General features: G+C 48.6%; 1 protein-coding gene and 1 non-coding gene across 3 annotated transcripts in view; both read right to left on the bottom strand.

The window, feature by feature from the left end:
• The window catches only part of ZBTB7C (zinc finger and BTB domain containing 7C), a 393,546-nt gene that overhangs the window by 124,454 nt on the left and 244,718 nt on the right, over nucleotides 1–24,374 (bottom strand). Inside the window, exon 5 of one of the 2 annotated variants that reach the window (XM_063639832.1) lies at nucleotides 13,304–13,430. The exons of the other annotated variant lie outside the window; for it this stretch is intronic. Coding sequence (XP_063495902.1) covers nucleotides 13,304–13,314 — 11 coding nt within the window. The 5' untranslated portion in view covers nucleotides 13,315–13,430. The remainder of the gene's footprint in view (nucleotides 1–13,303; nucleotides 13,431–24,374) is intronic. 2 annotated transcript variants of the gene reach the window in all.
• On the bottom strand, nucleotides 17,944–18,050 carry LOC129461215 (U6 spliceosomal RNA). The gene has a single exon (XR_008650427.2). It is a non-coding gene; the product is annotated as a U6 spliceosomal RNA (small nuclear RNA).

Here is a 24,374-nt window from a genome sequence, read left to right as displayed (position 1 = left end):
AATCAGACAGGAGGGAAAAATCAAGCTTGAAACACATTCTCTCTCTGTTCCAATCTCCCTGCCAGCTCTGACTTCACCCCCTACACTAGGAGCTCACGTTTCCATGCTTTTCATGGTTTCTCTGCCTTGACAACTGGGCCTCTCTTCTCTCTGCTCGAGCTCCACATCCTCCCTGGGCCTGCTCTGATCAGTCAGATGTCATTCCATACTTGCACTGTAGGTCAGATGTAGATATGCGGGTGGGGAAGCAGTGGGACAAAGGTGAGTGACAGCCAAGGGGAGGGACACAGGCCAGCCAGCCCTGTCACAGGAGGGAGGATACTGTAGGAGGACGGGTGGGACCAGTTGACAGTGAGCAGGGGGGTGAGTTGGCCTGCCAGTCTTAGGAGTCTGAATGTGGTGGGGAGGGCTTCAGTGCACACCTAACCAACCACATGCTACTACTGGGACACAGGGTGTTTACATAGGAGAGCTGGGCTCTGGCTTCCACAGGGTCCTTAACAGGGTCTCTGGTGGGCTTCAGAGAATCCTTAAATCCCCAGCTAAACCATATGCAAAACTGTACAAGTGTGTAAGTATGTTCCTTTTTCTGGGAGACAGTCCATTAGTATTCATCAAATTTTCAAGAAAGTTTATGACCTCTAAAATGTTCAAAAAAAAAATTCAGGTGAAAGGCAGGTTGTTGACTAGAACTATAATTTGTTTGTTGTATAAATTATATATTGTTGTACCTATGATAGGGAAAGAGAAAATAATCATAGGTGGCATTTCTCAGATAGATGATTGATAGATAGATGACAGAACAGATGATTGATACATGAATAGAACAAACAAATCTACATTTAACAAATAGGTATCATAAAGAATCATTATTCATGCCACCTACATTTCTTATTTTTCCACTGCATGAGAAGGAGATCATGGAGCTGGGAGGAGGCAGGAAGCCTGGTGCTGAGGTGTTCAGAGTCACTGCCCTCCACAGATGATCAGAGGCAAAGATAAAGTCGTGGTGCAGTGATGAAGTCAGTTAGTGGGAAAACGGGATTTGGTTTCGCAACTTTTCCAGAGCTGTCTCTTGCATAAGATGGGACACACTTGAAAATAACCACCATGAGCCCTTATTGAGCACTTAGTGGGTGTCAGGCACTGTGCTAAGTGCTTTGCAAGTATTATCTTGTTTACTTCTCACCTGGTGGTTTGGGCAGCACTATAAGTTCCATTTCACAAGGGAGGAAATGCAGGCCCAGGGATGTTAAGTCACTCTCCCCAAAGCACACAGCTGTGAGTGGAACAATGGGTACCCAAAGCCAGGCAGGGTGGGTTCCCAGCTGGGGCTTCTGGTGCCTGGGCAAGATATGGCCTTTGAGAGCAGTGATGTTGGGATGTCAGAATCAACCCCATCTTTGTCTTCCACAAAAGGGCTGGACTCTGAATATCAAAACTCTCCTCTTCCCTTTGCCTTTAAAGGCATAGGGAGGCACATACAGTTGAAATTATCCACGCTAATTGTTCATTAGATGTTATCGAGCATCTAATATGAGCCAGGCAACATATAAAAGGCTTTATAGTCATTTTCTTAATTTCACCATTACCACAAGCTTTTAGGGTGAGGATTAGCATACCCATTTCACAGATGGGGTAGTGAGGTACAAGGAAGTTTAGAGGAACTGCCTGAGGTCAGCTAGTAGAGGGAGGGGAGCTAGATTGCACCCACTCTCTTTCTGTTTCTCTGCCCCTCCCTGGGTAATTCAGGGCACAAAGGTACAAGGGGATGGCTTCCTTGTTGGGGCCTGAATGATGATTAGGGCATGAGAAAGACCCAGGGAGCTTCCTGCCATGGTCCAAAGGGAAAAAAGGAAGCAAGGAAGAAGGCGGTACCAAGATGTTGATGAATGATCCAAATATATTGCTACAATTTCAAAAGTCTTACAAAAGAGGGGCACTGGCCACTCGCCATAGGACTGTGAATTGGTCCACCCTGAGCCACTCACTGCAGGATACACTCAGAGGTATGACTATGTCTTTTTGGAATTTGGCTGTGTTCTTTGAGGTCAAAGCTCCTGGCCTCATGAAATGTTCTTGAGAGGTTCAAGTAAATATGGGAGTACACACACTCCGTGAAAATGGTGGTTCCCTCAGTCCTTCCCCTCTCAGGGTTTTGAACTTGGTTCTGGAAGCCCCAGGGCCTAGAAGGCATGAAGCACAGGAGGCTGTAGGAACAGCCAGCTCTGAGGACAGGGCCAGGAAGTGACTAGTGGACAGGGTGATGGCTGTGGCTCAGGGTCATGGCTGGGAAACTCGGAAAGGGAGGTCTCTGAAAGCTGTGTCAAGTCCAAAGGCCAAAGCTGGATGCAGAGTCTGAGAGGCCTTTGGCAGCGGAACACACAGCCCGTGTACCCAGTAAGCAAACAGGGGTTAGGGCTGGGCACAATTCTGGGCTTGTGGCCCTGTCACCTGGGGTCCTGACAGACAGGCATGACCAGGGGTCAGGAATCCATCTGAATGGCCAGGAGGTCAATCAAGGTAGGAGGAAGCAGTCTGAGGATAGACCCCAGCTCTCACAGACGATCCGAGCCTTAGGGATACCTGAGCAGGGGAGGAGCGCTCTGCAGGCAGGGGCACAGCCCTGGGACTGTAACCAGGGAGAGCAGGGGAACCCCAGAGGATTGTAGCCATTGACTGCATACCAAAAGCAAGACCAAACCTATAGCTGCTGTTCTTTCATGGCAGTCTCCATAATCTGCCCTGTTCAATTCTTTAAGGGTTCCCTCTCCCAACTTAACAGTCCCTTTGGGTCTGGCATTTTCTTTCATTTTAGAAAAATAAAACTTTGTGCTTCTTAAGTCTTGAAAGCAATATAGACACCTTATGGAAAACTTGATGTGTCTAGGACTCTGTTATAAAGGCAGTTTTTTTACCCTGTGTTCTTCACTAGCCATTTTATAGTGAGCATCATCCCATAATGCACTCGCCCTCACCCTCCATCCCAACCTTTCCCACTGCCTCATTTGAAGTCTTACCTGCAAGTGCCCCTGGCTGGCATCTGTGTCCTCTGATTCAGTGAGTCACACTCTGAGCTATACTGCCACTGCTAAACGCTCAAGTCCTAGTCTCTTTATGGGAATTGTTTAAAAGATCTGAAGAAGTCAAGTCTGCATAATAGGAACCCAGAGAAACTGTCACACCAGCAATGCCAATCTTCACCCAGTGCTGCCTCCTAGAGCCACCAAATGTGGGAAGAGCTGGTGTATAACTGAATTCTCATTAGCAGTCCCTTACCCTATATTCTCATTTGCCATCTTGTCCCATGTAGGCTTGGAAACTAGAAAACTAAATGTTAAAATTGCGCATGAAATAGCAAATAGGCCCCATGTGACACGGGCCCCAAGGAACTGTGTTGGGGTATGTATTCTCTGATCTCTTTTGTCACAGGAACATTTGTCCTGTGTTCCAAACAAAAATTATTTTATTTTTCTCTCAGGTGCTTGGCTCTGTTCCAGATACAGGAGATAGCCAAATAAATGAGGATTCCCTGTAACTCTAATATTATTATTATTATTTTTTTTTTTTTTGAGATGGAGTCTCACTCTGTCGCCCAGGCTGGAGTGCAGTGGCGCAATCTTGGCTCACTGCAAGCTCTGCCTCCCGGGTTCACGCCATTCTCCTGCCTCAGCCTCCCGAGTAGCTGGGACTACAGGTGCCCGCCACTACACCCGGCTAATTTTTTGGATTTTTTTTTTTAGTAGAGACGGGGTTTCACCGCGTTAGCCAGGATGGTCGCGATCTCCTGACCTCGTGATCCGCCCACCTCGGCCTCCCAAAGTGCTGGGATTATAGGCGTGAGCCACTGCGCCCGGCCAACTCTAATATTCTTTACATGTTATATAGGGTTTTATTTCTTTGAAATGTAAACGATTTCCTTCTCAGTGCTATAACATTTGTGTGGTGTGGTCATCTCATTGCAGGAAGGGGATGCGCCTACATTCTATATTTTACTCCTCTGGGCAGGCTGAGAACTACCACTAGTTTAGTGCAAACCAATCTAGGGTTAGACTACAAAAACCAGATTTTTAGATCTTACTTTGTCTCAAATTGTGTGACTCTAACCAGGTTGGAAATAGAAGATTACTCAGACTGTCAAAGTTGCTGGGCCCCTCAAAGGCCCTATAGACCCATACTCTCACTTGACCCTTATGGAAGGAGGGTGTGCCCAAGGTTACAAAAGAAGCTATTGGCTAATCTCCTCAAGAGACCTTATGAAATGACTAACAACATCCTGTGTAGGAACGTGTGCATTTATAACCCACCTTGCTCCCAAAAGGATTTGAGCCAGCTTACAAATGCGCCTACAGGGCAAGGTAAACATACGTAAAAAATAAGGAAGAAAAATGGGGCAAAGGAAAAGTAAGAGGGAAGATGGAGCCAGGATTTGGGTCGTGTTCAAGATGAATGCCAAGAAGACCTGCCCACGTGACATGGCATGGCGATAGACTTAGTACTAAGATGCTGGCAGCCAAGAGGAGGGTGAAATACGCCAGCCCCATGGAGCTCCGCTTTTTTGTTCTTTAGGTCTCATCACTAATCCACAATATGCCCCTTTTCTTTCAAGGCATCAGTTTTCCAGTCTGTTTAATGGGCAAATCCTGCCCTGTAGGATCTTTGTGAGGATTCGGTTAGAGCTTGTCTGTGAAGGAAAGCACTCGAAAAGTAAAGTGGGATACACACAAAACTGATCATTTCATTTTCTTGGCTGTGTCCTTGCCATGTATAAAATACTACTCACTTTCCATTGGCCGATGGAGCCACCAGATTGAAGCTACTATCGTTGATCAAAGTTAATTCTGTATACATTCTTAAGAACATCAAACACTGCCCAAACAATAGGAAGCCTCATGACACTTCCTGCACTCAAATTCTGTCCATTTCCATTTCCATCATTTTTCTCTTTCCTTGCTTCAATTGGGAAAAATAAAGGTACTCAGAAAGGAACAGCAGGGAATGTCAAATTTAAGTAAAGTTTAAGTCCCCCTTAGAACACTTTCTTTTTTCCCCGAGAGCGAGTGATGTTGAATAAGAGAGAGGAGAGACCAGGACTGGGGATGGAGAGTGAACCCCATTAGGGGTCTCTCTGGCTGCATTTGGCAGGCACTGCCCCTGCCTGTCACTCAGAGGCTTTCCCCAACCTATAGTGTTGGTGGTGGAATAAGGCATCTTCTGAATACAGGCCAGAATTTTAGTTGAGAGTGAACCAGTGGTCCAGGGTAGGCAACCTGCAATTTCAAAGGGTGGGAGGGGGTAGAGCCACCAACACTGGGCAAGCAGGGTTCTCTGGGTGACCTTAGACAGCTTCCTCCACGTGGCTTTTGCCTATAACCTGGGGGTACTCTCTGAGAAGAGCTTTTCAATAAATAAAAGCATTAACAGCAAGAAGAATCATATAAATAACATAGCAATATAAATAGCATAGAAATAACATAGAATAATATAGACAATAGGTTTGGCTTGGGGTTGAACATGAGAAGGTTGCTATGGGGAAAGGGGTCCAGAAATCTCCTTGGGAACTCACTGGTCCTACAAGGCAATAAGAGCTGCCAGAGCCTGCTGACTGTGGGCGGATGAGGAAACAGAGACAAACCAGCCCCAGCTGGGAACATGATCAGATAAGAAGTGGTCCTCCTGTCTGCGGAGCCCTTCACACTTCTCAAAGTGACCATTTGACAGTTAATATTATTCTCTCCATTTTACGAGGAGGAAACAGAGACCCAGTTGGTTACATTACTTGTCAAAATGGCAAGAACCTGGCAGTACCAGCAGAAAGACAGCACTTAACAGCAGGGACTCGAAGGCAGACTCTGCATCCTGGCTCTGCCATCACTCATTGTGTGATGTGAGGCAAATGCTTTAGTCGCTCTGCCTCAGTTTCCTCATCTGTAAAAGCTGAGTGGATTACCTGAGCTAATATCTGTAAAGTGCTTAGAACACCCGCTGGCATATATATCAGGTGCCACATAAGCATGTTAAAATAAACACATCAACTCCTAGTGCCTGCCTCTGCAACTCCCAAACCAAAATGGGTCAATGGCAAAATGCCACGTGTGTGCCCCATCCTGTGGGAGAAATTCAATCCCACTCAATATCAACTAAGGGTGGTCATTTGGGGGTGGAAAGAGGGCATAGGGCTTGAGGGAGGTGGGGAGCAGGTACTTGGCAAACATCCTAGATGCCCTGGGGACCGTCCCTGCTTCCTCTCTCTCTGAGGACTTTGCCAAGAAGGAACACACAGGCTGGATAAATCTGTGCCAAGCAGGAACAAAATGGTATCTGGTCTGGACAAGCTGAGAAGTTAAATATGCCCAGGTTACCACCAGGGGCAAACACTGGCTCCCAGCCCTGTTCCTCCTTTTTCTCTTTGCTTTTGGTGGATTTGTTTTGGTGGCTGCCAAAGGTGTCTATCAGGAACGACGGGTGATTTGCTTTTAGGCAGGGCTGCGAAGATGTCAGGCAAACAAGTTACCTTTCTCATAACTCTGGCCCTCGCAGGCTACAGGATGACCATGGGTCAGAATGATGCTTCCCAAAGCCACCAGCACATACACACATGAGCTGGGTCTAGGAGCCAGGAGTCCAGCTGCTAGCCCAGCCCTGCCTCTATGGGGCTGTGTGTTCTGGGGCAAATACTTCTCCCTCCCTGGTCCTTACTGTTCTCCTCAGCAAAATGAGGGTCTTGGAGGGGTGGGGTGGGGGTGATAAACTTGAAAGACCTTTTTGGCTCACATCTGTGAGTTTGGAGGAAGCATTCTGGGGCCAGAGCTGCAGAATTCTGAATGGCTGTCGGGTGGGCCTACCTTCTCCTAGCTCCTAGGCCCTCTTCTGCAAGACTCCGTTTTTATTATTGATTCGGCAGTGCAGTAGAGTGTTCTATGTTCCTGGATCAGCTCTGGTGGAAACAGAAGATAGACTCCAAAAGCAGAGGATGGCAAGTGAAGCGTGTCAGGCATGGCCTTCTTCACCTCACTGTCCTGTCCATCCATCTCGACGTTTTGAAGGCACCTGTTGTTACTGATAATCTGGGGTTAGCATGAAGCTGCTGGGGGAAGGGACAGGCTACAGGGGAACATGAAGCTGAAGGCAAATTCCTGGGCCTCCCCACACAGGGTAAGCTCCCCAGAGGAGGGTAGGGGCTGTGGAGATACAGTGTAGGGGAAGAGGATGGAGGCCTGGCCAACTGCTCCACTTCCATCTTTCTCAGCCCTTCTCAGAGGGGGCAGGGGATGCAGAGTACCAAGTCCACTCCTGGCCTCAAGGAGCATAACCACATTCTGTGTTTTCCTTTCCCAGAGAGATCAGAAGCTTCTGGAAGGGTAGGGGTCATGGCTTATTTATTTATTTTTTCCTTTTCTATTCCCCTTGTCCTAACACATAAAACACCTGCACATGTGGTGGTTAAGCACACCGATCCTAGAGTCAGACTGCTCTGGTGTGAATCCCGGTGGTCTTCTACTTAACCAACCTCAGTTTCCTTTTCTTTAAAATGGGAAAAATGATAATTCCTACCTCATAGGGATCTTATGAGGATTCAATAAAGTAATACTTATAGGACATTTAGCACAGGGCCTGGCACTTGGAAGGTGGCCCATAAAAAGGCTTACCAAGATGAATGGAGCTGAATTGCTTCTGGTCAAAATTCATCATCACAAGAAAGTCAGATGCATGTTCCTTTCTTGCTAATACAGATCATGCCTACATTAATTCATTCATCAGCTCTGTGTCCACAGATGGTACAAAGATCAACTTTACCAAAGCCAAGCTCAACTCTCCTAAGTTTCAAATCAGTGAGGTTCCTGAACTTCTACTGCATGCAAAATATTATTTTAATCATTCATTTCACCCTCTTTCTTCTCCAAATACTTTACTAAAGTTGGTAATAGTAGCCTGAATGACCTGAATTCCTCCTACTTTCACTTTTTACCAAAGTGCTGCCCCCATCCCACATGCCATAGCAGTCAATGCCCAGCAGGCAGGACCCCAGAGGCATGAACATTAGGTTCACAGAGCACTGGGCAGCCCAGAGCCCAGGGGGCCTCCAGCCCCCAGAGATTCTGGATCTGTGGGGCTGTGGTCTCTTCACACAGTGCCTGGCAGGGCTGCAGGATGACAAGAACCCCTGCAGGAACAGACATGCCTTGGTCTTTTGCAACCTGTTCAGATACTGGTTGAGGGTAATGAATGGAGAAGAGTCACAGCATTAATCGCTTTGATCTGGAGTTGCCAATTTGGCTCATGCTTGCACCCACCTCCAGACCCACAGTCTCCTCCTGCACAATGACTGGGCTTGCTTGAAGTGACCAAAGATGATGCCAGGCTCTGATGGGGGTCACTGATGGCCAACTACCCTGGAGAAACATTTTGCTAGCACATTCAGTGACAAGGAGCTAGAATCCCAAGCACTGTGGAAGCCTCACTTCTTCCAAAAGATGCATTAATCCTGTCCTCTTGTTGAGGGCTTGTTCATGCATCTCACCGGTATCTACTGAGCAACTACTCTGTGCCACATAGGGACCTGCTATGCTAGGTCCCTAACATGGAGCTACCCTAAAATTAAAGCACAGTATAACAGCAGGCACACTGGGATGAGGCACTAGGAGGCTAGTCAGAGTTCCAGCTCTGCCACTAACTAGTAGTGTGACCTTGGGCAGGTCATCTCCCGCTCTGGGTCTCAAGGGCCTCATCTATCAAACCCAGGACTGGGCTGAGGATGCCTGTGGTCCGGCTGTTAAAGATCCTGGTTAAATAAATAATAAAGATCCTGGATCTATTAAATAACATCCCTGATGTATAAATAGTGGCAATCTTGATCAAAGAGCTCCAAGCTTGTAGAAAACACAAGCTCAGCAACCTACCAATCTCCCCTTTGCCATAGTAAGGGCTCCTGTTTGCTACCTGAAAATGTAAGAACTCAGCCTTGGGATGAGTGAGAAAGTGAACTGGCCGCAGGGAGAGACACCTGGAAGGGCAGTGGCAGTCTGAGAGGGGCCAGGTGGCCTTCTTGATGTGATATGAGGGATCCCTGAAAGGCCTCCCCTGTCCCAAATATCTGCTCCCTATCCCTCAAATCTGGGGTCCTGCATCTGGAATTCCACCATTCGAGACAAAAGTTGTTTTTTTTTTTTTTTTTTTTTTTTCCAGTGCCGGGGGGGCGGGGGTGGGGGCAGTGGTGGGTGGTCTTTGATTGCAGACACCTTCCAGCAAAACGCACACAGCCATGAGAAGGGTGTGGTTCCCACCCTTCTAAGGTTGCCTGGGTCTTCCCTGCCTGCCAGCAGAGGCCTGGCAGCTTGTGGGCCCTGGGTGCTTGGGGCTGGAGGAGGTAGGGGGGACCCAGAAGGGACCCTAAAGGGGGCTGCGGGGGAGGGAGGGCCTCCTGGGCTGACTCAAGGTCTCCTTCACCAAGTCCCAGAGGGCCTGGGGGACGGGGGCCGGGAAAGAGAAAGAGCACGTGCAAGATTTGAGTTCTCCAGGAGGGCTGGGAGTGGGAGAGTCCAGGGAAAGAGCCGGTGCCTCCCTTTGGCTAACCGATCCCTTGGAAGAGCCAGCTCAGAGAGCGGAGGAAGGGAGGGCGGGTCAGGAGACAGGGTGGGGCCGGGATGAGAGGAAACTGTAAAACCAACGGAGCGGATTCACGAAAAATTCCCGAGCGTGGTGAGGGTAGAGGGTGCTGGGCAGCACCCCAGTTCACCGGGTCCCCGCTCCTCCAGTTGCCCGGCCTGTTCAGACTGGTTCGCCCACCTTTCCCTCCCTGCCAGCCCCCCTCGCCTGATCTCTGAGAAAGCAGAATCCGGGACATGAAGCAACCACAGCCGCTCCGCCCGGCCACAAGCACTCCGGACTCCGTGCCTGCCCGCAGACCCCTTCCTGCAGCGTTCACTCCGTTGCCCTGCCCGGCCCGGCCCGGGCGCCCCGCCCCGCTCCGGACGCCCCGCCTCTATCCCCGCCCCTCCCTGGCGCCCCGCCCTCTCTCTCCACTCCGCGCCCCCGCGGCCTGTCTCTCTTCCCGCGGGAGCCATCGCCCTCCTCCCGGGCGCCCCTCCCCGCGGCCGCAGCCTGTTTCCCCGGCCTCTCCTCCGCATTCTCACACCGCTCCAGCTCGACCTCCCCACCCGCCCGCCTGCCCACGGTTACCCGGTTACCGCCTGAGAGGCCGGCGCCTGCCCGGGCGGGCGGGACCCGTAGTGACCCCGCAGGGGACGAGGCGGGGCTGAGAGGAGCGAACGCAGAGCCAGACCCCCCGACGCCGCCGGCCGCCCACCTCCAGGCAGGGCTTCGTGCCAGACCCGGCTGCAGTTATCAGCTGGGTGGAGGGCAGTGCCAGCTGCAGGCGTCCCTGAGGCGCAAACACCACCCCTGGCCCCAGCCTCCTTCCCTGCAGCCTTCTACCTTCTACCGGAAACAGAGCCACGGGGAGCTAAAGGAGGATCCGGCAACAGAGTGGAGGCAGGGCCGCACTGAAGCCCAGCTCACTACCTGCTGGGTGACCTTGGGCAAGTGACTTCTCTATGCCTCAGTTGTTGCATCTGTAAAACTGAGATAGTAATAGTATTCACCTCACTGAGTGCTGTGTTTTGGTGCCTGGCACATAATAGGGACTTCATAGACAGTTGTCACTATGATTACCTCTTGCCCGACATTTGGGGTTTGGCAGAGGGATGTATTGGCTTCATGGTCATTAAGGATCTGTTAAGCACCTCCTATGCGCAAGGGAGGTCACATGGTATGGTCCAAGAGTCTTGGAGTTAGATGTGGGGTTGAATCCTGGCCCTGTCACTTCATAGCTGTGTGACCTTGTAAAATTCTGTCTCCTCTCTGAGCTGAAGTTCCCCCACAGGAAAATAGGGGCCGTAATGCCCATCTTCCGGGGCCAATGCTGGCATCAATGAGATAATGTACAGGGAGTGCCCAGGGCAGTTCTCAGCACACAATAGTGCCTCTCAGTAAATAAGAGACGCAGGATGGAGAGGACAGGCTCAGTTTCTGCTACAGAAGAGCTCTGGGCAGGTAAGACCTATGGGAGAAAAATGTCACTGAGGAGGATGAACGTTCATGCTCAGCATGCAGTCAGTAGGAAGGGCTGAGGGAGGGCAGGCCCTCCTGTCTAGGAGAGTGAAACTGCTAAGGGTGGGATGTCAGGCACCGGTGGGGGATGTTTCCGAATGGGGCCCGTTGGTCCTCAGTGAAGCGGCAGCTACTGGGCCTGAGAGGGATGTAGGGGCGCTGGAATGACTGATGTCAGCATCTGCTTTATTGGAGAGGCCCCAAAGATGGCTTGGCCATCTCTCTCCCATCCTGACAGGAGAAAAGAATGAAAAGGACAGTTGGAAAATGAGCCCTGAGCAAAATCTCCCCCCTTTATAATAACTGTGAATGTGGCTGGGCATGAGCATGGCCCTGGACAGTGGCTGTGTGACTCCGAAGCTGGGTTCCCTCATCTGTAAAATAGTGGGCTGGTCAGATGCTTTCTAGGCCCCTGAGCTCCTCCCTTCTTGAAAGCAACATTTGCTCTGATCCGTAGGAATGTGGGGGAGAAGCCACTCCTGGAGAGTGCAGGGCCCATCTTCAATCCCATCACCCATTCCATGAACTGGCTGGGAGCCCTCTTGGATGAAATGGAAATGGAGTGGGGCTTAACAGTGGGACAGGCTCCCCGAAGCAGCTCAGGAAGACCAGCTGTCCCACTGATTGTGTGATTCTGAGAGCTGGAATCAGCCTTTCAAGCAGATGTCCAGCCCTCTTACAGACAAAGAAAGCCCAGAGAAGTGAAAGGACTTGCCCAAGTTCATGTGTCTCTTGAGAGGCAGAGCTGCCTTCCAATCCACTGCACCATATTGCTTCAATTAATTTCATTAACAGGGACAACAAAAAAACCAGTAAGCTAGTGACCAAGGCCATCCAAAGTCTCTTTGAGTCCATTTCACGAATGCAAAATGGAAATGCCTTAGCTTCACTACCAGATAAGAAAGTGCTTTGGGAAGTGAGAAGAACACTCCAAAGAGCCCAGGAGCTGCCATAAGCACTGTCTGGAGCTGGGGGGTTTAACTAGGTGGGCAGTTGGCCGAGGCTCCTGCCAGGTCAGAGGGGATTTGCCTTTGTGATCAGCACTGCAGGCTCCACGAAGAGTCCAAGGACACTGGGCTCTGAGTACTAATATGCATTTTTATTCTGCAATAATTTTCATACTGAGTTCAAGAGGCACCAGCTCCAAGTACATAAAACCAAATCAAATTAAATTAATTGATTTTATTGAAACCTGCTGCAGTTGTATTCAAGCCCACAGCCAGGGGCATGACCCTCATGAAATACCAAAGGGGCTTTTGAAATAATTAAATTAATCACACCCTGGGTTAAGCACAAGGGCTTGCTCCTGGACTCACAGGCAGGCATGTTCCCAGTCCCAGCAACAAGCAGGAGAGGAGCATGTGGCCGCAACACAACCACAAAATGTGGTGCTGCCTAGGGGAGCTAAAGACTCAGACTTCTCATTCCAGGGTAAGCCTTTGTTCATGCTCTTTTGGCAAACATGCATATACACACACTCTCATGCTAACCCATACACACAGTCACAACACCACTCATACTCACACACATACATATATATACACAAACATACTCATCTGCTAGATTTCCCTTCTGTCTCCCTGCCTACCCATGGTTCAGATCAAGTGCTTATCTCGTGATCCTCCTTCTTTAACCCACCAGGACCCCTCCAGCACTTGGATGATGCATTTTCTTGTTGGCTGTTGTTTCATAAGCGCTTTTTTTGCATCTCTAAGTAAAGGTTAGTAAGCCCCTTGAATGCAGAGAATGGGCCTCCCTGCCTTCTCTGGATCTCTCAGAAAGCTCAGCATAACCTAGAGTGTGAATAACTTAACCATTGTAAGTGCTGTGCACTTGGAAGGAGCTCCAGACATTTATTAAGCACCTACTGTATGCTAGATACTGTTCAGATGACTTTAGACATATTAACTCATTTAGTCCTCACCATGAGCCCCCACCCCCCACATCCCACCAAGGTGGGATTGTTGTTGTCCTTATTTTACAAATGAAAATAGAGAGACACAGAAAGGTCAAATAGCTTGCCTGAGGTCACCCAGCTGGCAAAGGGAGCAGGGTTATATTACTTCTTAGTAAATCTTGAGCCAAAACAATTCTATACATCCTGTTGCTGATCAAGAGGTAGATCACCTCGTGCTTGAATACATTCCCACAAACAAGTATGGTTACAAAATCCCAGCATTACAGGGACACTCACCAACCCTTCATTTTACAGAGGAGGAAATTTGCAGTCCAGGAAGGGGAGGGTTCTTGTCCAAGGTCACAAAGCAATTTAGAGGAGAGCTCCCAGCCTCCTGTTGGCTCACAGCTCAGAGCAGCTCTGTCTGGGAGAAATGTTACTGATTATTCCAGTTCCTCATGCATTCGAATCTAAGACAACACTCCGACGTAGCCCGTCCTTCAGAGACAATGAGTGTCCAGTGATGAGCAAGAATCGCCCTGCGGAGCTGCCCATACTCTATGACCCAGGTCCTCCTCTGTATTCAGGGAGCAAACTTGGGCAGAGTAAGGGGACCTGGCGTTGTTAGGGATCAGACTCCCAAACTGCGGCCTCATCAGCACCTGCTCTAGTTCTTATTGTAACCTGCTGGGACACCTTTGAAGACAAAGCCTGTCCCTCTATTCCTGTTGTGCAATGAGCTTTCAAAAGCCCCTGTCCCTCACTGCCACCGCCCCCCAACCTCTGCTCCTTCCACACCCCACCCACTACCAAATGCTATGTCCTCAAGGTTAACTTCAAAATAAGGCCCTGGAGTCCAGCCAACAAGAATCCCCTCCCTGGCTCTGAGAACTTGAGCTGCTTAGTAGGAATGGGGAACTTGAACATTGTAACCACAACAGCCCCTCTTTGCAGGGTTTGCACAGCTCTGTGACCAGCACACATATTCTCTGCCACGTAAGCCTCATTTTACAGATGAGGAAACTCGGGTAAAAGGTGGGGAGAGGCCTTCATGCCGAGCTAGTAGGGCCTGGATTCAAAGCTGGATCTTTCTTTCTCTCCTTTTAAAATGACCAGCTATTCTTATTAACAGTGTGGCATGCCTGTCTGGCACACTGCATAATACATTTTTCCCAGATTTTTTTGACTGAGCTCTTTGATTGCTTCTTTATAGGAGAATAATTTTTTTTTTAAATTGTGGTAAATGTTTATATTTATACACGTGTAACATAAATGTTGCTATTTTAACCATTTTAAGGCAAAATTCCGTGGCATTAAGTACATTCACAGTGCTGTGCAACCATCACCACTATTTCCAAGACTTTTTCATCAACCCAAACAAAAACTCTGTAACTGTTAAGCAATAACTTCCCAACGTTCCCCTCCTCTGAACCTTGGTACCAGCAATCTACTTTTTGTCTCTCGATAATTTGCTTCTTCTATTTATTTATTTATTTGTTTATTTTGGGAGAAATAAGAACACTGGGTAGGAAGAATTTGCCTATCATAGATGCTTCATAGAAGAAGAATCACACAATATCTCGTTGCCCTTTGTGTCTGCAGAGTCAACTCTCTTCACCAGTAAGCTGGACTTCTCAGCTTCTCAGACCCCCAGGTTTCTCCCTGCCTCCCTCCCAGGGATGCCGTTGGGGTGGGAGTCCCGACATGAGTGATGTCATCACAGGGAGGGCCAGTCCTGTGGAAGCTCAGGGTCCCCGGTCCCCAGCAGGTAGAAGCACCTGGCCTGGTCCTGAGCGTTACGGACAGGACCAATGAAGCAGCATGTTAGGGGGCAAGAAAAAGGAGTTTCCAGCAGGGAGACGGGGCAAGGAGTGGCCCCCAAAGCTTCTAGGGGCCCGGGCACTACACTGCCACAGGCAGCCAGAGGCGAGCCGTAGATGGACCATATTGGGCACATTTGGTGATGGTTTTGCTGAAGTGCGCCTGGAAGCTGCTGTCCACACTGGAACAAGCCTCTGGCACCTATTGGGCACCTCCTAAGCTAGAAGGTGGCTCAGTTGTATTGTCCTTACTGGATGGGGGGAAGCTCTTGAGGCTGTTTCCCCACTCACAGCCCCCAGCCCCAGGAAGAGGCCTCTCCTCTGACCTCAACCTCAGCTGGAAGCACAAAGCAGAGCCTGCTCAGCCCTGCCCTTATGTGGTCCTCAGAACCTCATGCTGCCCTTCTACCCAAGCTGTCTGTGCCCACTCTCTGCACAATGGCCATCCGGAGGTAGTCCTGTGTCCGGTCCTTCCTTGGCCGGAGGCAATATCCAGACCCTTCCTCCACCCTTCCAGGCCTCCCGCCCACTCCTGAATCTCCACTTTGAAAGCTTTCCACGGACAAGTGATCTCTCACAACCGCCTTCACTTCCCCTCCCAGTCCAACCTGCCCCTCCCACAGGCCCCAGCCTACCCATTTCCTCTGCCCTTTTCACCCTTTGGCGCCAGAACTCAGCTATTCTCAGCCTTTGGCCCAGCTCTTTCCTCCTTCCAGTGCTGGGGCCTCCATCTCTTGCTTTTTCTCTTTGGCATTAACTGTTACTCAGCCCTGCACCCCAACAAAGAAATGCACCCTGAAAGCCTGTGGCACTAAGGTATGGGGGACATCAAAGGCAACCAGACTCAGCACAGACCTAACACTTGAGTTACCTATTTGGAAATGTTAAATGCAGGCCACTGCATTGCTAGGGTGTGTGTGTGTGTGTGTGTGTGTTTGTGTGCGCACATGTGCCAGTAGACTCTGGGTCCTTTCAAGAAGCTTTTCAAAGCAATCTTTCTCCCCATTGCCAGAAACAATGAATTAGAGAGGATGAGCCCAAACAGGATTAACAGTCCTTTTCTGGTTACCCGAGTTTCTTGCTTCTTGTATAACACAGCAGCCACAGGGTTTCAAGGTTTCTTTGAGAAGATGCTAGGGCAATGACTGCAGAGCTTATAAAATTACACAGAACGGTATGTTTGAAAAGATCATTTTCTGTATTCAGCTCTGTGAAAAGTTTTCCATAAGAGCAGCAACAGTCGGATAAAGGTGCCTGCCCACATAAAACAGCTTTAGTAGGGTTTCAGATCCCTTTCAGAGTGTGGGGAAGAGAGAAGGGAGGGGAAAGGACTACCAAAAGGAAAAACAAGTCCACATGCTTTGATTTGGCCTTGGTGACCAGGACAACACACTCTGAGGGTGCCACAGTCAATATTCGCTTCACTGAGCTTCTTATCAGGCTCCAACCCATGGGGAGCAAAGGGCAGAGCTTGGCAAGAGCCCAGGTGCTGTGTGAGGGTTCAGGGTGAGGCCCAGGCTGATTAAGCTGTCCTGGGCCTTTCAGTCAGAGGCTCCCTGCAAAGAGGTCCTTGGAAAAGGCTTACTTGCTGCAAGGCAACCTCCTGGGATCCCTGCACCAAAGTTTTCAGATCTGGAAACTGGCAAATTTTTGTTTGACAAATATGTGGTTGATGTGCAGGTTTTTCTAAACATGAAACAAACCCCACAAGTTATAAGGGGGGAAAGTGGTGGATTTGGTTACAAAAATACCACAATCCAAGTTAAAAACAGACTGGGAGAAAATATTTGCATTATAAGTTATAGACATAGGTTTAAATCTATAATATACAAAGAGCTCCTATACATCAATAAGGAAGAACATGAAATATAAATGTCCACTAACATGATTTAAGTTGCTCAATCTCACCAATGATTTTTATTAATAAAATGTAAACATCAACTCTTAGGTGCTGATGAAGAAATAGGGGAAGGCAGATCTTGTAGATAAGGGACACTAGATTAAAGAGCTAGAAAACTTGAAAGCTTATCACCTGTTCTGTAAGACTCAGCAAATCATTTTCCATGTTTGGGACAATGTCCTAGTTTATATTTTCATGGAAGTTGCGTAAAGGATGATGTTGGTCTTCTGTCTCTTGCATCAGGCATAAACATGGCTTCTTGTACCTATCCCCTTTCTCAGAGCAGCTCAGAACACTTACCACACCTTTCTCCTTGACCCTCACCTCTCTGAAAGATTAGAAGCAGAAGATTTATTGGATCAACTTCTCAGCTGTGGAATCTGAGCAAACAGAAGGGAAGTGGCTGAAGTAAGACACCCCTGGCAGCCCTTGGTGAATGTTGCAACTGGTCCAGGGCACTTGCCCTGTCCCCAAGGGGGTCTATGTTTACCACAGGGTCTACTGTCCAGATGGCTGCATGGGGCATGGGGAGCAGGCAAGGGCTACACAATAGAAAGGTAAGAAAGTGCACTGACTTCATTTTCAGGCAACCTCAGGTTGGGATTCTACCTCCTACTGCATGCCGCTGCATGCATTGTCCCATTTTTTTGCATCCTGGGTTCCTCTTCCATAAAATGGGCACAATACTCCTCACCTCCCAGTCCCCTTGCCTTGCCATTGTCCTTACCACTCAATTGGACATATTTCAGAGACAGCCTTACCCTCTGTTACTTAACGGTTTCAGCTCCCCAAACTAGATCACATGACTTCATGGGCTAGAGCTGTGTCTCCAGAGAGGTCAGGGACCCCAGGGAGCTGACAGCACTGGGGCCCTGCCATCGTCACTTTTGAACTCACAGCACCTGGCACACTGTGTTGCACATGGAAGGTACAAAATAATAGCTACAGAATGAATGAAGGAAACTATGGATGAGGGAGCCGAGGGTCAGAAAGGTGAAGTGTCCTGCCACAGGCCATATGACCCATTAATATCTGGCAAGCACTGTGCAGTCCACTTTCTTCTTTATCAAGGGCAAATGGAGAGGAGAAAACACAGCCAAGCATACTGGCTCATGAAGTTTGGTGTTTTCCAGGGAAAGTCCCATTTCACATATGTTTTCTCTTATGATTATAATAATGCCCACTTTTACTATCAAAAGTGTCACTTTTTTTTTCTTAAAAATATGGACTGCTTCATGAATTTGCATGTCATCCTTGAACAGGGGCCATGCTAATCTTCTCTGTATCATTCCTATTCTAGTATATGTGCTGCTGAAGCGAGCACAAAAGTGTTCCATTTTGGATGATAAAGTCTCTGTTCTCTCTGTTATGAGGGAGAGTGGACAGAAGGTCTCTGTGTTTCCCTGACTCCATCTACTCTCCCACCCCTCACCTCTCCTGACCTAACAGAAACACAATTAAAATGTCACTTCATTATCTATTCATTGAAAGCCACATTAGAACTTCACTCCCCACAAAGGCCACCTTTCCCCAGCAAAATCTGCCTCAAGGGTGCCCTCATGGCCTGTGCAATGGGGTGACGGGGTTCCCAGCTGCTTAACTGCCTTCCACCGTATCACCAGCAAGTGGACCAAAGACCCTGCCTCAGCATTCTTAGTGTGCTGAATGATGGACACCTGCTTGCCAGGCGTGTGCCAAAGAAGCCCTCTACCCACACCCCACTGGCTAACTAGTATCCAGCCTTCCTATTCTGCAGGGAGCATCTGGGCCTGAACAGGAACTCATCCATCACAGCTCCTGTGGGACCTGGCAGCCTCTCCAGAGAAGGATGCGCAGACTGAGGTGAGAGCTGGGGTCTCTGAGATCCACCCATCTGGAGAAATGCTGGATTTGAGGGGAGGCAGAGAGGCATCATGAACACAGAGAAACTTCCCACCCAAGGGAGCTCACCAAACCCGGGGCAGCCTCAGGGATGAGCATTTTCAGACATGTTCAGGAAGGCATGGCTGGGATGTTGGATTAGGGGATGGGGCCAGCCCTCCCACTGGTCCTCAGACCTTTAGAGGAGGCCAGGAGGAGAAAAAGAGCCATTGACACCTTAACAGAGTAAGCAGGTACTCTTGGGAGATCCCCTCCACACCTATGAAGTCATTCAAAGCCTGGGATCCACAGGTGCCTCTCCCAGAGCCTTCCTCAGTTCATTCACCTCACTAGGCCCACCCCACTCCTCTGCATCTGTCCCCTCTGCACTGACAGATGACAGAGAACCGCCCCCCCCCCGCCCCTGTACGACTGCAGAGGCCTCTGTGGTTGCTGGCCAGGCCTTTCATGGGAGTGTGGCGCCTTCGCCAGGACTAGCCCTCCCCCCGCCCCACGGGGCAGGGACCCTTCACTTTCTGATCCCACAAGGAGCTGTGCCCTGCGTTCTGCCTACAGCCTACACTTAACTGTCTCTTACCAGCCGCCTACCTGAAAGTGGGTCATTAGAATCTGGAACCTAAGGTTGGTAGGTCCCAATCTGCTGGACCTGGACCCAGAGACTCCCTTGGCAGTAGAGGAAGATGGCACCAGGTCTCACTTAACTCTTTCTCTGGCCCTGCCTGAGCCTTGGAGCCCCATGGTCCAGTGCTCACAGGCCTGGCCCCAAGTTAAACAAGAGGACAAAGCCCAGCTTGTGGCTTCTTCCCTGAGCTGGCTGATACCTATTTTCCCTAAAGGAGGAACTCAGGCTGGCTTTGGCCATCTCACCCCCTTCTGGAGAGCAATGGGCATGCCACACTGGGCACTCTTTGAGGTCAGGCACTCAGCCTCCTTTCTTCTGAATTCCTTTCTCCTTCCAGCCCTCACTTCCCCTACCTAGGACAGGCCCTTCACTCTGGGAAGAATATCCCAGGAATCATCCATCACCAAATTCTAGGAGCTGATCTCAGCAACTATGCGGCTGGAAGGAGCCTGGAAAATCCACTGTGCCCATGACGGAAATGACAATTAGTGCCTGGAGGGCAGGGATGCTGTACCCATCCCTGCAGCCCCAGCCCCAGCACAACCCAGACAGAGGGCTCTCAACAGAGGCTTCCGGAACTGTGCTTGAGTCCTAGCTTGCTGTCTTCCTGGCTGCCCTGGAGGCTGGCCCAGAGCAGGCACACAGTAGGCATCTGTGAATGAAGCAACAGGTGCCTGCTGGGTCCTAGCTCCTGGGCTGGGTACTCTGACTACTTTATGTGGGGCAACAGCCCTGCAAGGTAGATACCATCATCCTGTTGAATGGATGAGAAAATGGAGGCTCAGACAATTTAAGTGGCTTTCCTGAGGCCACGTGGCAAGTATCAGGCCAGACTTCAAGCTTAATCCTTCCAGTCTCTGAAGACTGTGGTCTTCCCGTTTTTATGTCAGCCACTCAGTCCACACATTTGGGGATTTCAAAGCCAAATAAGAAGTAGCTCCAGCTCTTGGGTAGTTCATACTGAAAGAGGCAGACAGTTTTGTTCACAGCTACCTGGGACAAGAAATAGACGCGGCCAGGCCTGCCCCCAAAGCTGAAACCTATTGTGTAGGCTGTAGGCAGGGGAAGAAGGTCACTGTTCCTCTATAGTTTGAGAAAGGCATCTGGGAAGAGGTGGCAGTGGATTTGGCCACAGACAGGACATGATGAGGCTAAGGACGCATTGAGGATGAATTTTAAGCTGGTGGGTAGGTGGGTGGGAAGATGGGTCTGCATCAGGGGCTTCCCAGTGCCCTTAAATGTCACGATGGCCTGTCAGGCAGCCATGTGCACAGCCTGGTGGAGCAGGCAGGGGTGCAGGGAGGGCTGGCGGCTGGGAATCTGCCCAGGACCTGTTAGGTTTCTCAGCCAGAGCTGTAGGCCTGAAGCAGGTGGAAGGGTTGGGAGCTGGGAGCGGAGTCTGTGTGCCCTGTCTCCATGAGTGTGTCTGGGAGATTCGGGTGACCTCCTGACCTCCATCAGTGGGAGCTGGGGGAGGGGGAGACCAGCGCGCTCTGAAGGATGCACCCGCCATTGTTGCACACTTATTTTTCCCAAACACTTGACTGACGTGACCCACGGGGCCACAGGGAATGGCCTTCACTGGGCTGGCAAGTTGAGGGCAATGACAGCCCTCAGTTCCTTGGGCGGCCCCTCCCTCAGGGAGCTGGCCCGGGGCGAAGAGGGCCTTGGACTTGCTGCTCTGTCCCAGGCCACCCTGCCATAGTGGGGGTGGGAAGGGCCGCCTGGTCCTGTCTGCTTCTCGCTTTTTCTGCTTTCAGGGTCAGCACAGTTCAGGGAGGAGACACAGATCGTCGGGAAGGCCTCCTGCAGAGACAGAGGAGCACAGGCACTGTCTAGGGGGTGGTGGGAGGGGACTGTGGGGTGGAACAGGAGCGTCTGGCACAGCCATGAACTCACTGCAGAATAACTCACTGCAGAGCCTTCCCAGGCCTTGGTTTCTGTTCTGAGAATGGAGGCCTTGGAGCAACTTGAAAGCTCCGACTTTCCTCTAGTTCTTGAACATGCCGTCTTCCTCTTCCCAAGATGTTTCCAGACAGGAGTGGACAGTTAGTTTACTTCAAGTTTTGCTAATTTACTATTCCTACATTGTGATTTGAACAGTCCTGCTGCTAGACCCAAAACCTGATTAAGAAAATCAGTAGATCCCCTCAAAGTCCAGGAAACTCATGATGATTAAGCTTCCACTCCACATCAGGCCCCACGCCAACTGAAAAGGTTTCTGTGGATTATCTCATTTAATTTTGATATCAACTCTGGGAAGTGGCTGTTATCATCCCCATTTCCCCCAGTTTGGCATAATTTCTTAAAGTCCTGCAGTGGTTTTCCAGGACCTTCAGGATAAAATCCAAACTCCTCCCAGCCCACCCTTCTAGCACCACACCACTCCTAACTGGGCCAGTCCCTCATGGATGGACTGCTTCTCCCACACACAGTCTCAGGGTCTATGATACGTCCCCCCTTCCTATCCATTCAACTTGTATCTTTCCAAGGCCTGGCAAGTCCTTCTTCTCCCCAAGGAAGAGTAGGCAGTAGTGGGAGGCAGGTGAGGCCCTAGGGCACCATATTTAAGGAGGCACTCACTGTCAGGTGCCAGGCCTGCACTTGCATGCTCCTGAGAGTGAGCACCTCCTTAAATTTTACACTGAGTGCCTGACTTGCCTCATCCTTGTCTTGGCCCTGCCCCAGAGACTCAATGCCCAACCCAAAGGACCTCTCCCTCCTCCAAAGTCCACAGCCCTTCCTGGTAGGTCCTGTCACTGGACTGTATCACAGGTACTGATCTTGATGCCTCGTGTGAATGTCCATCAGTACAGGGCAGAGACCACTTGTCCCCTGTCCCCATCCTAAAATCAACAGGGCTTGCTCCAACTTCCAAATTGGCTCCCCATCTGCCCTCCTTCATCCTCCACCCCATCAACCTGGAACTCCAATTCATCTTTTACAATCTATATGAAAATTATGGTTTAGCACTGTATAGCCATTAAAAATTACATTTCCACATGGGTGAATTCTTCTATAACCTGGCTGTAAGAAAAGATTGGATAATTTGACTATACAAACAAATTTATATGGCAAATCCCATATGTAAAGTCACAGGCAAATAATAAACTGGGAGAAAATATTTGTCACATATATCATAGACAAAGGGCTAATATCACTAGTATATAAAAGATTCTTAAAAATTGAGGGACAAAGAACCAAAAACCCAATAGCAAATGGACAAAAGATATAAACAGACAATTCACAAAAGGCAATATTAAAAATGATCATTAAACATATCAAAAATTTTCAACTTCACTCATAATAAAAAAATGAAAACTAAAATTACAATGAGATACAATTTCTTACCAGTGAGATTGGCAAGAATTCCAAAACTTGACAATAGCGTCTGTTGGCAAGGCCGTGGGAAAACAGGAATGCAAACTGACACAACCTCATGGAGGGGAATCTGGCAACGCCTAACAAAACTACATCCTCTTCAACTTGATAATCCCATTTTTAGAATCCCAAGCATATGAAACACACATGTACAAGCATTGTAGCATTATTTGTAATTGCAAAATATGAGAAGCTACCTAAGTGGTCATCCGTAAGAGAGCAAGTGAATAAACCATGACACATACACACGATGGAGTATTATGCAGCTGTAAAAAAGAGTGAGGAAGACCTCTATGGACTGATATGAAGTGACTGCCAGGAAATATTATTGAATGAATAAAGTAAAATGTAAATACATCTAAATCTATATTTACCTACCTACCTATCTATATATAGTGCTACCTTTTCTGTAAGAAAGAAGAAGAAATAAGACAACATATAATTTTGCTTCTCTTTATACAAATAAATAGATACACAAGCAGAAAACAACTGGTTACCTACAAGGAAGCAATGGGTTACAGAGGAGAGTGACATATCTCCAACTATACCTTTCTGTATATCTCCAACTATACCTTTCTGTCTCCAAGTATACCTTCTATCTCCAACTATACCTTTCTATTTCACTTCTGAAAGCATGTTCATGTCCCAACTTAAAAAAATTTTAAAATTTTTATTTTAAAAATTAATTTAATAAGAATGAGAAGGAAAAAAAATCCCTCAAACTGAAAAAAAAAGGAACCCAATTATAGTTCAAATAAATACTATAACCACACTGAAGGACAGAAAAAATAAGGAAGGAAAGACTAATCCTAGTAATTTATGAACATGGCATGGTGAGGTAGGGATGAGGGGAAGGAGGTTTGTTGGTTGTAGTGATTTGGGTGAAACAATTCTGAGAGTATTTTAGATGTAATATAGGATGAGCAAAGGAGTGAATTTTGTTGACAGTTTGGGGAGCCCAGGTTTCACTACTGAAGAAGGACATGTAATTATGAGATGGGGAAGGCAGGAAACAACCACGTAGAGATGGATTGGAATTAGAGGTATTGGTGTGGATTCACGATTTCTAAAATACAAATATGTAAGTGTATGTGCATGTGTATGGGTGAATAGTACATGGATGTATAGGTGTATGGATGCATGTATTTCCTAGTTTTGTCCCCTGAAAGGGCCAAGGTGCAAAGATGCCTAGCAATGAGCAAACCCAGATCTGGGTGTCTAATACCATTCCTCGCTAAAAGGAACCAGAGCCCCCTAGAGAAATTACTGATTCCAGGGCTGGTGCAGGGTAGGTGCAAGGTAAGCCTGGAAATCTCTTCTCATACCAGAAAGTAAGAACATACTTAAAATAGGGATAGTGGTGTATCAAAATATCATAGATGAGAAATACTAAACCATTGGAAAAACCAGAGTTCATCATTCTGTGCAGATAATAAATAAATACATTCTGTTGCTTATAGTAGAATGCCAAGGGCCCATTGGCAAGAATGGGAGTGCTGGAGTTGGAAATGCATCATTGTGCAACCTCATGTTAATGATTGGATGAGCCAAAAGTCATCAATGGTGCTACATCTAGGGAGAGACTGATGAGGAGCAGGGTACTGCATGGTTTTAAAATGTCTCCCCATAGACCACTTGCTACTTCTAAGGGAGAAAAAAAAATCATCCTATAATGGAGAAATCAGACACTGCCTGGACTGAGAGATCAAAATTAACATCACCAGTGAGGGCCTCCTGATGATGCCCTGAGAAGAACCAAGAGGG

Source organism: Symphalangus syndactylus, chromosome 1 (genome assembly GCF_028878055.3).
Source record: "Symphalangus syndactylus isolate Jambi chromosome 1, NHGRI_mSymSyn1-v2.1_pri, whole genome shotgun sequence".
Classification (NCBI taxonomy): domain Eukaryota; kingdom Metazoa; phylum Chordata; class Mammalia; order Primates; family Hylobatidae; genus Symphalangus; species Symphalangus syndactylus.
The sequence above is the reverse complement of the archived record's forward strand: the minus strand, read 5'-3'. Positions and strand labels throughout refer to the sequence as shown.